The sequence below is a fragment of the Pochonia chlamydosporia genome, chromosome 1 (genome assembly GCF_001653235.2).
Source record: "Pochonia chlamydosporia 170 chromosome 1, whole genome shotgun sequence".
Classification (NCBI taxonomy): domain Eukaryota; kingdom Fungi; phylum Ascomycota; class Sordariomycetes; order Hypocreales; family Clavicipitaceae; genus Pochonia; species Pochonia chlamydosporia.
The window spans coordinates 2,465,581-2,476,951 of record NC_035790.1 but is presented as its reverse complement, the minus strand read 5'-3'; the positions used below and the strand labels follow the sequence as shown (position 1 = coordinate 2,476,951).

General features: G+C 50.2%; 3 protein-coding genes across 3 annotated transcripts; 2 read left to right on the top strand and 1 right to left on the bottom strand.

Annotated features, from left to right (window-relative positions):
- Positions 1–1,390: 1,390 nt before the first annotated feature.
- VFPPC_12836 (mitotic check point protein (Bub2)) lies at positions 1,391–2,943 on the top strand (the record flags this gene model as incomplete). The annotated part of the gene is made up of 4 exons (XM_018290613.1): positions 1,391–1,873; positions 1,959–2,277; positions 2,346–2,763; positions 2,820–2,943. The coding sequence occupies 4 exons, from the start codon at positions 1,391–1,393 to the stop codon at positions 2,941–2,943; spliced, it is 1,344 nt and encodes a 447-aa protein (XP_018148805.1).
- An 876-nt stretch (positions 2,944–3,819) lies between these two features.
- On the bottom strand, positions 3,820–5,364 carry VFPPC_00621 (hemolysin III family channel protein; the record flags this gene model as incomplete). Its single annotated transcript, XM_018280605.1, has 1 exon — positions 3,820–5,364. One exon carries the CDS (start codon positions 5,362–5,364, stop codon positions 3,820–3,822), a length of 1,545 nt encoding a protein of 514 aa, XP_018148804.1.
- Positions 5,365–7,758: 2,394 nt separating this feature from the next.
- On the top strand, positions 7,759–8,529 carry VFPPC_12835 (THO complex, subunit 5; the record flags this gene model as incomplete). Its single annotated transcript, XM_018290612.1, has 3 exons — positions 7,759–8,105; positions 8,176–8,419; positions 8,488–8,529. The coding sequence occupies 3 exons, from the start codon at positions 7,759–7,761 to the stop codon at positions 8,527–8,529; spliced, it is 633 nt and encodes a 210-aa protein (XP_018148803.1).
- Between the last annotated feature and the right edge of the window lie 2,842 nt (positions 8,530–11,371).

Sequence of the window (11,371 nt, the reverse complement as noted above, 5' to 3'; positions counted from 1 at the left end):
TGTACTCCCACGTGCCTGAGGTTATACGTATAGATAAATCTCACCATTGCTTAGGAGCCTAACTCACTAACAAGTGAGATATGCGGCTAGCTGCGCGGAGTCCTCTCTTGGGACTGGTCTGTCAACGTCTCCGAGGAGTTTCCCGGACTCGTCGCTTGTAGCACTGAGATGTCGTGACCGAGACATGCAGACTCGAGACTGCCAATATTTGGCAGGAAGGGTTGGTTGGTGCTGAGCTGGTCATCCAACTGCCGGTCATTGGGTCATCCAGCGCGATTTTTGAGGTACCATGCTCTTGGGGCCAGACAAGAAGGATGCAGCACCAAGGCGAAAGCCATTCAAGAAATGAGAGCAATATTTTGCTGGGATACGACAATGTCAGCGTTGGTAGCTTCTAGGCTCTGTTGGTAGTTTAATGAGGACCACATGGTGTTGTGGTGAGTGCACTGAGATGATCTGCAGCGTCTGTAACCCATAATCTGAATGTACGAATCGGAGTAAAATGTTCCAAGCTCTGGGCTAATATTTTCGTGAACAGCACGGGGTGGGGATGTCCTGCCATCAGTCGAAATGCCCCAGAGCCCTTTTAGTTGCCAATTTCCCGGTGAATCATTTAAAATATAAAGTCAAGCAGTTGCGATGTTCCCTGCGAGTGAAGGTCAGTAGTTATCAGTACTCCGTACATGACGAAAAAGTGGGAGGCGATCATCCATATTGAGCACAGCTAGTTTGTCTCATAAAGGATATCTTCCATCCCGGCCTGCAGGTCCTATTTTCCACAATCGAATACATTAGCTGTCTACCATTTTGGCGAGCTTATTCGGTGCATATAGCCATAGCATCAGTGTGCATTGCTGGGCGCATCAAAGTTGTATGGAGGACACAAAGATCCTGGACCTCGCGTTCCTGCTGCGAATGGACAATTGGCAAACAAAGAGACTTGAAGATGGGTCTAGAGGCGATCGGGGTTACAAGAAGCTGAGCAGTGCAAATTGAACAAAAATAAAATAAAATAACATTGAAAATCAAAAGTTGTGAGTCGAGTCTGAGTCGAGCGACGCCATCTCGGAAAGAACCAAGCAGACTGCCATTCTGGGCAAGTGCAACCAGACCAGACCTGCAACACGCAACACCTGAGGCTTGGGGCTGTGAGTCTGTGAGTCGGCGATTCTGTGACACGATCCCAACCTCCCCGCCATCAAATCCATCCACATCACGCCAACTCCACCGTCAGCTTGCGCCAACCACATAACCATTGTCGCGTCTCGGGTGTTTTCTCACTCGTTTTCGACGGATAGCTGCGAACAATTCGGCTCGACCATCATCATCCCTCACCTCCGAAGAGCCATGTATCCTCGTGCCACAGCGCACCGTTGATCAATTTCCAACCATGCCTAGTCCATCACGAGAAGCAGGTCTTCCTCCTTCTTCCCTCCCGCAGCCAGCCTCTCACCCCACGCCAGGACATATCGACCTCCAGGTCCCTCCCTCTCCGCGGACACATCGAGCCCTTCGTCGCCTGCAATCCGCTCATACACTCGGAGCTGCAAGATCCTCGAACCAGCCGTCTCTTATTTCTCAACAACGTCGAGAGTTGCAACGGAATAACTCACCAACGCGGGATCCAAAAACAAACCGCTCGCCTCAGAGAGGCCGTGCCAATAGCGATGCAGCTTCGCCGCTAATGCACCACATGGGTGCTGTGGCTGGCTTGAAACGCTCTGGCCTGAAGAAGCCTGTGTTTTCACATGGCCATCTTTCACTCCAGCAAATATTTCGAGATGGGCCGAGTGATGGAGATTACTTGGGAGCCTTGGAAAGCGCCAGATGGAAGGTCGTTGATGAGGGCATCAAGAGTGCGGAGGATGGAATGGTATGACACGATACTCCCTCCCTGACTCTTAGTCTACCTACTTTTGTTCCTCAAGACGGTGACAACCGTTAACTTGTTCATGCAGTCACCGTTGAGGATATATGTCTGGCTTGTTCTACTAGACGCTCCGATCATGCCCACCGATGAATACCTCAGCTTGGTGCACCGAGGTGCTTCGCCAGCATATTCCAAAATCCGCAACGACACGTTCCGAACCCTCACCACGGACCCTCTGTTCCGACGGCGGGTGAGCGAGGCCAGCCTGATTCGTCTCCTCAATGCTATCGCGTGGCAGTTACATGATGCCAAGGAGGAACAACGGCAAAGTAGTCGACCAAGCAGCAGCCATTCGGCACATCCAAGACAGAGCCTTGGAGGAAGTGTGTCCGGACATTCACAAGCCAGTATGTTACATCATTCAGAGGTTCACTTAACACGTGAACAATGATCGTGGTTGCTAATCTCCGGGCAGAGTCAGGCACTGGTCCTGAACCTGGCACCTACGTGCAAGGCATGAACGTACTAGCCGCTCCATTCTTATATGCAGCCCGCAGTGAAGCAGAAGCCTTTGTTGCATTTCACTCTCTGCTCACCAAGGAGTGCCCTGCATATATACGTGGAGCTATGGACGGCGTGCATCGCGGTTTGGCTCTTGTCGATAAAGTGCTGGCTATTGTAGATCCCAAGCTCAGCATGTACCTGACTGCCAAAGGCTTGTCGGCCGAGATTTATGCCTTCCCATCCGTCCTGACGCTGTGTGCTTGTACACCCCCGTTGCCAGAGGTTCTACGCCTGTGGGACTTTCTCTTCGCATACGGACCACACCTGAACATATTGTGTATTGTTGCTCAATTGACTATAATGAGGTCACAGATTCTCCAGTCTCCGAGGTATGTTTGCTCAAACGATTGGCTACCGCTTGCCGCTATACTAACCCACCGATCAGCCCGAACAAGGTCCTCAGGTCATTCCCGCCTTTGAACTCTGATTTAATCAAGAGTGTCACTATTGGCATCATCAAAAAGATTCCCGATGACGTCTATGGTGAAATTACCACGCATGCGTTGTAAACGACTCGTTGATCCATAGCAAATAAGGGTCTCGCCCGCACTAAACGCCAATTAATACGCAAGAACGACAGCTTGCACATGCTACCGTGCACGCAAACTTAATGTACTTCTTTTATTTGTGGAAGGTGTTTCAGCCTGTTGAGGATATGCAATTTTCTATATGTAGTTAGGGCTCGGCTATGGCACGACTGTATGATTCATGATGGGACTATTTGGACGGAGAAATGAGTAAATGGGTTACAAGAAAGGGGTGGGCATTCATGGAATATGTGCATTATTTAGGCTCTTTTGGTATCATTTAGTTTGGAAATTATGGCAACCCACGGTAGAGGGTAAAGTACACGACAATACTGTACAACATGATAGGATACTGTATTCATTAATGCGAACATATTGGTCTGTACTTCTGTCTTTGTGCATAATCTGTCACCAGTGGAACGTGGAGTTGGATAGAAAACAATATTTGTATGTATTCTAGTCTTGACTTTGATATATACGTCTACTATATACAAATGCTCTGTAAATGCCCAAAAACGCCAGGTGTAAATGCTGAGTATAAAAGTCGCTGACAGAAAAGCAGCCAAGAAGGGGATACACTCCCCGTCTGAAGAATCGAAATCCCTGTTCAAACATCATGTCTCGCTTCGTCGTGTTTTAACGTGCCATCATTTCTCCATCATATCTCTTGGCATTGGCTGGTTTGTTGTGTTGATGTCGACTGGTACCTTGCTCCTTGTGGGCGACTGTCATGGCAAGGGGGGGGGGGTTGCGTGTTGCGCCTGGCCAGCTGAAGCCCTGTGTCGTAGTACACGTCGCCATTATGATTCCAGCTTTGGCCAGATACTGTGATCCGTCTTAAATCCTTGGCCCTCAGAACTAGTACGCTGGACAGCCACCTTCAGCACGGTGGAATGCGTTCGAGAAAAATGTCTGCATGGCCGTGTAGTGAAACAGTATGCCTCCCAAGACGGCAGCATGCCACAAATTGTGACTGCCGCCAACATAGTCAAACATGCCTGGCCACCATCTCTCCGGAATCTTGCTCGCGTAGACAATGGCACCGCCAAAGTAGACAAGTATCGACTTCAATATCGGCGAGTAAAACGTGACGACAAAGTCGGGGCCATGGGTATACGACAACTGCAGCATCGGCATGAATCCCGTCAAGGCAAGTCCAACAAAGAAAGCGACTCGGGCCCAAGCCATGTCGCTACCATTGAACTTGGGGTGCCATGGAAGAATGACGCCGCCAATGCCCAGGACGGCGGTGAGGGACATGTATATCCAGCGGCTCAAGGGGTCGCAGTAAAACGCGGTGTACTCGGTGGTCATGATGGAGGCGGCAATCAGGAGGGAGATGCCGGTGTAGTCGACGCAGGCAAATATGGAAATTGCATCGACGTCAGCGACGGCGTTCATGGTGTGCCAAATGGTCGAGCAAACCAGTGTAAGGCAGGCCATGACAAAGAAGACGGCGGCAACAAAGATGTCGCTCTTGGAGCTGAGGGAAAAGTTGGCACTGGCAGGGTAGAAGTAAAAGGCCACGGAGAGGACGAGGATAAGGCCAATGACGTGGGACCAAATGTTGAAAAATTCGTTGGATATGTTGAAGGCGGACTGGACGCATTCGATTTTGGATTCGGTGAAGCGATAGCCCTTGGTGATGTGAGGGTTGTTGCGCCAAGGGGTGGGCAGGTCGTTGTAGTGAAGTAGGCGTGTTTCTCTTGCCTTTACAATGGCTTGCTGAATGTGTTCTTCCAAAGACAGTGCTGCTCGTCGGGCCCTTTCGAGACCTTCGTCCATGACTCCCCTGGCTCGTTCGATGCTCTCGTGCGCAACGCGGCGACCTTCGTCCATGAAGGCCTCGGCGGCAGTGGTGGCGCCGGCAAGACCTTGCTCGCGCAGCTTGTGTGCGCGCGCTTCAAATTCGGAGAGCATCTCTTCGAGGAGATCAACGCCCACCCGTGCCTTTTCATGCATGGACTCGGCCGCTGTCAAAGTTTCTTGGTAGCGCATCTCTAGTGTCTCAACCATGATTTGCAGGCGCCGCCTACCGGCACCGATGACCTCCTCTGAGGCCTGAGAACATCTTGTCCTAACGGCCTGCAGAGTGGCAAAGGCGCGAGAGAAACTGTAATCTCTGCCGAGGTCGCCGTAGTAATTCTCGATAAAGTCCAAGCGGCGCTCCAACTCAGAGAGGAACAAGTCTACCTTGAGCAGCAAGCCCTCTTCCCCGTCCATGATGGTCTCAACTATTGACTTTCGTCGCGGTAGGAAAAACGAGTGTCGTCGTCGTCGGTTGACGGGACGTTCGGTATCTTGCAGGTCGGATCCCGAAGCTGTAGCGGCAGTCCCTACTTGCTCATCATCGCGCGACTTGTAGGCACAAGCGGACGTGATGGCAGTTGTCACGTCACTCATGATGAAGAAGAGAGGAATGTCATGGCCAGACGGCCGGAGGGTGGGAATATGTAGGTTGACAGACAGCCACTTTGGTTGGACGTAGGTAGTGTGAGGAGGGAATGTCGAAGAATGTTGTTGTCTGGTGGTGGTTGTGATGGATGTGCCAGTCGAGAGGTTGCAGAGAGGGCACGAGTGAGGGTGACAGAGGGCAATTGGTGCAATAGTTCAAAGGTTTCAAAGGTTTCAGAGGTTGGGCGCAAAAACTGGGGCTGCGGCTGGGCAATGCGAACAAAGGTCAACTGGTAACACTCATGTGCTGGCATTGATGGCCGCAAATTGGTTGATTTGATGGAACAGAAGAACCTTGAAGCGAGGCAGGCGGTTAAGTGCGACGGACTGTATGGTCTCGTCAGGGACCAGTCCGGACCGGAACCTTTCGGGGGCGACATTGACGGCCAAGCCCATGTAAGATTTTCAATGTTGTCTCCATCAATGTCCATCAAATGTCTGGTAGACATGGAGAGCTGAGGGGCGACGGCGCTGTTGGGGGCGGGTGAACTGGACCGGGTTGACGGGCTACACTGAAGCGGATTGGCTCCTTCAATGTTCCCTCCTGCAGCATCCGCTGGATGTTGGGGCAGCACATTCAGATGTTGACATCGACATTTGATGGAGATCAGACCAGAGCAGATCTTGACCCGAGGCACCAGACTGGCTCACTCGCTCCTGCCTACTTCGTACTTGCCTACTCCGTATTTGCCTATCAACATTGAACCAGGACCAAGGGCTTCTCTTTGGTGCAAATGCAAATCAACCTGACCGATGCCAATCCAGATAATCAACTGCGCCAAGCCCAAATCTGCAATCCAGCACATGTGCAGGCGCAACGAAGCCACCAGACTTTACAATCACAATGGCTGGTCACCGACGACTCGACGGGTTGCAACAGGCCGGCCAAGGTCCGGTTGACTGCATGAGCACTTTTCTCACTCAAAAGCAATATTCCTCTCACTGTCTCACACGACACCTCTTCGTATGCACATAAGCCCGGCCCAACACCTTACTGTACACTATTTTATGAATAGGGGAGATTGGTGGTTGACAGAGGCAAATGAAAAATGACGGTCCTCATCAAGCAATGTTCCCGCCTATGGTTGTCTTGGCGTCAGATTTGGTTGGACGGCTCGTGCAGCTAGCTTCTCAACCAAGATCTAAGCGAGCTTTTGTGACAAATCTCAAGTCCCCCCCCCCCCCCCCTTCCCTCTCGATGGATGCGATATGACATTAGAAGTTCTTTCTGACATTACTTCAATAAGATGCCAGGGTGTGTAGGATCTTGGATTGAATCTGGGTAAGGCGACAGTAGAAACACTTATCGTTGCATCAGACATGACATCAGACGGCAACTTCCATCAGCCAGTCGTTTGTGAAGCCGGATTCTCCGTAGAGACTAAGTTTGAAATGCGCCATCACGATCCTCATCGAGGGAAACCTTTGTCAGACCCTTCCTTGGGTAGGACTTGCTGTATTTCCTTGAAAATGCCTACCAGTCCCCATTAGTTTGGTAAAATCGGGCTTGGCTTCGTCCGCTGAGCCAAGTCAACGCTGTTCGGCCTCATCTCAAACTATAGCATGTTCTGCCAGCTTGACAACAAGGCCCGAGGCCATCACAAAGCTTCCGGGTTGTGAGTGTGAGTTCCCGTGCCCTTGTACCGAGAGATGCTGGTGAGAAGATCAGACGTATGGTGTTGGCTGCAAGGCTCCCAGTTGGCTCTGAACGGCTACATCCTCCGTTCACTTGGAAATATTTGGCACATTTTACCATCCATTTCTTCACATTGAACTAAAAGCTCACATCAGTACAGAGTCCCTCCAGAATGGACGAATTTCTTCTCCTTCTTTTTTGGTGCACCGGGTGATCGTGCTTGTTCTGTGATTGTGATATGCACTGGTGTCAATGATGGGTTGACTGCTTGTGGGATCTCAGCCGTGCTCTAGACCAACTATCTCCTACCTTCTCCTACCTGTTAAACTTTTCAGCCAATTCAGAGTCGTAATTGGCCAAATGAACAACTTCAACTGTTGGTGAAGCGACAACTGAATATATTTAGATTTCACGAGAAGAGATGCAACAGGACCTTTGTACTACAATTGCCAAAGTGTGATGTGAAGAACAGCGGAACATTCCGCCCTACCCGGAACCTCTCGCTGGTTGGCTCACATTTTTGTGCCTCGCAACTCCCAAGCTTCCACCAGTCAGCAACACGCGCAAGTTTCTTTGTAACCTCTGTCACGGACAACCGCCTTCAACAACCAGAAACGTCACGCATCTCGGCCATTAGTCCATCAGAAGACCATAGAGAAGGCTCATAATTCATTCATTCCATCCCCGTTAACCTCATCCCCATCACGATGGCTGTCGACACAATCGTTTCCGAGCCCAGCCTCATGGCAGTTCTGCAAATATCAGATCAAGCACGCGACCAGGCCCATACACTCCTACAATTGACCGACGAGGCCAGCGATTCTCGTACCTCCGCCGAATCCCAAGCTGAGATGGCCAAGCAACAGAAACAACTATTCACCAGCATATCGCACCTCCGAGGTCTGCACCGCAACGCCTGCATCTCCGCACGCGAAACAAAAGCCCAGACTGCCGAAGCTCGTCAGGAAGTCGATCGTCTGCATCTGCAGCTTCAAAACCTTTACTATGAGCAGCGGCATCTCCAAGGCGAGATGTCAGCTTGCGAATCATACGAGTGTGTATTGCCCTTGCCCACATTGCGCAACGCAGTCTTTCTTTGTGCAAACTAACCTCCCCACGCTTAGCCACAAATACCAGCAGCTTCCTTTAATTCCCGTCGACGAATTTCTTGCTCAGAATCCACAGCATGCCGACATCGATGAAAATGAGCTCATGGTCGCGAGAATCGATCACGAACGAACGGAGCGAGAGGCTCTGGAACAGCAGCGTCAGGAGCTTCTGAAGCGAAAGCAGAAGCTCATTGCTGAGAATAAGCGAAGAAAAGACGATTTGGCCAATTTGGATCAAGACCTTGAGAAGTTTATTGACGTATGAGCTGCCTCAAATGCCTTTGCGATACTCTCGTCCTTGTTGATAACCACTAATTTGTCCTGCAGGCTGCCAAACCTATTCTGGAGCTGTTTGAGAAGGCGCCATGAGCAAGACTTACATCACAGAACCTTGATGTTTTAGAACAAAATTCGTTAACAGCTCCATTCCTCTTTCGGGACCGACCTGATCAGACCACAATACCCAGATGGCAAACTTTTGCTATAGTCGAAACAGTACTGACAATGAAAAAGTTACTCAAAGACTGACTTATTTTCGAACCTTTAACCATGGTTCGCATCTAGATGGTTGAGAGAGAGTTGAGGGGATGCATCTTCTGGTCAACCCCTTCTAGACGATGCCTACCTCTGGGTACAATTCTGAATACTTTATATGAAAGCAGCCCGTGGCTCACGGTGTTGCTACCGAAACTCCTTTGCAAGATGCCCTTGCTCTCAGATCTCTCCGATTATTTCCCACCGGCGTTGACAACTGTCAAACGCTGATGATAAATCGCACTCATATACCTATACGAAGGAACGTCAAAGGAAGATTCTGTGAACATTATACTGCTTGACACGGGTGCCCGCGAATCGAAGGTACGGATCCACTTTGGTCGACCACTATGCCACAGCAGACGAAACTTTCTATCACTCGAAGCTCGAAATGGACATCATGGCGGGAGCATCTACAATCAAAAAGCACACAAGACTTTCGGGTAGGGGCCCGAAATGAAGCCAATATAACCTCTCAAGATCAAATACATACATACGGCCACTTTGTATCGTAAATATTGCAAGTACCCCGTGAGTACATTATCTTTCAGAGTGACAACCGTGCCAGTAATAAATGGAACGGTGACATCCAGAAAGGTCTTCCGCTGGGTAGCAGGCTAGCGATGAGACCCAACCTTCAACACCCAGGACGAGTCGTTGGACACACGTGGCTGCAGAATCCTTGCTCTGCAATTTGGTCATGGCGACGACTCTTTCGACGTTGACTCCGTTTTAAATGGTATTGCGCCCGTCGACAATGTCTTATCCATGGGCTCATCAGCCACTGTCACGATCGCGCCCGCCACCATCAGTAGTAGTTTCGATTTGGGGGCTAGGGGTTTAACAAGAAGTCTTGTGATGACACTTGAGCCCGCCAGTTCATGTGTCGGTCTCAATTCAAGATATGAAGTCGGACCAATAGCGGTAGCGGAAATCACCATGCGACAATTGAGAAGCGTGGGTCTGTTGACCACTTGGAACGCCTCGTGGGGATGTCTGGAGTTACGATTGACGATGGCAAAGAAATAAAGGCACAGGAACAGCCGACCCATGCGCAAAATGACAGCCACGCTTTGAGCCAGTGATAGATAGGAGCACACGTTGCCAAACAAGGATCGAACGAACCGGCGAGGAAGCTGGCGAAACCAAGGCTGCATGCAGTTTCTATCGCGTATTGCGCTACGAGTCTTGGCCAACATTGGAGTTGAAAGCGAACCTTGATTTGCTGCGTGCTGCGTGCTGCCTCTATTGCTGATAAAACAAATTCGCACATGGTACTGGTTACCGAGTTACAGCCGCCGCAAAACGATCAAAAGGCTTTGATTCCCCTAGGCTCATCATGAAGTACAGTTCCCTGGTTATACCCCGTACTGGAAACAGCTTTCCGTATTCGATGTCAGACCCAGTGTTTTAAACAGAACTACCGAACGGCACTTATGCCGCATGTTTGGATTTCCATCTGACATAAGAATGTCCCCATGGTTAGCACACTGATCGATGGAGTGCGGAGTAATACAATACTGTAACCTCGCCAACATTGGACTAGGCTCATGGTTATGTGTTGCAACGCTACTGTATCAGACGGACACCAAAGAGGGAAAATATTGTCTGGTCGGTCAAGTCACCCAAGCTGCATGGGTTCCTGCTCTGCGTGTCTGCGGCATACTTTCTCCATATGGCAGCAAACACAATATCTGATGGCCCATCAAGATCCACATTGTGGAAGAGAGCCGGCCGAATGCTGGACAATGAGTCGAAAGATTTTGGGTCCTGACCGAAAGCCAAGACAAGTCTCCCCTGTGGCGCAGAGACCACCCAATTTCGCATGTCGTGCATGCACGGAGCACCATATTAGCAATGCCATTTGGCTTTGAATTGACAATTTGCCAAGTTGGTTAGGCAAGGCTCAGCTCGGCTCACGGAGCCCATTGCGAATAAGATACTGAGCTGCGTACTTGCGTTGCGCGTCGTGCTACAGTATGTCATGGGATGGTCATGATTGCTTGGCATGGCACTTTTTGACTCTTCTGACATTCAGTTCCTTTGGGCGAGAAGAGGGAGGCAGCCAATTCACAGCCACAGATCAAGACACAACACATCGCCACGGACAACTGACGGATATCATTTCTCGCTAGACTGGTTATCACTCAACTACCTGATGTGGCCCATTCGCACAGCGACCCTTATTGTCTAAGCCATGGACCTATCACAGCCAAGAGTCGACTGCATGGGCAAACAAAGTACGCAGAGCTGGGTTCTGGGACTTTGTCGGTTGAGTCCCCAGACATTTTGCAGTGAGACCAGACCAAATCCGTGCAAGGCGCCTTTCATTTCGCAGATTTTGGTCCAATGCCTCCACCCAGTCAGTGCCAAGCCTCCAATTGGGCGATTATCTTCTTGGCAAGCCACAGGTGAATGATAGAAGTGGTTGCTCCACTGGTGTTGACGACATTGAGAACAAGAACCCCAATAAGTACTGTACTGTACCTCGGAGACACAGAGATGCCCCAAGTTGTGCGCAGGAACAGACCTCGAATCTATTAATCATCGAGGCGGAGTAACGAGTTTGTACCAGAGACTCTGAAACTCTGACGGTCGTGAGGCACCACGGGGAGACTGGACTCTGAATCATGATGATACCAGAGGTCCTTTGTGTTACATGTTGTTGGTTGCACAG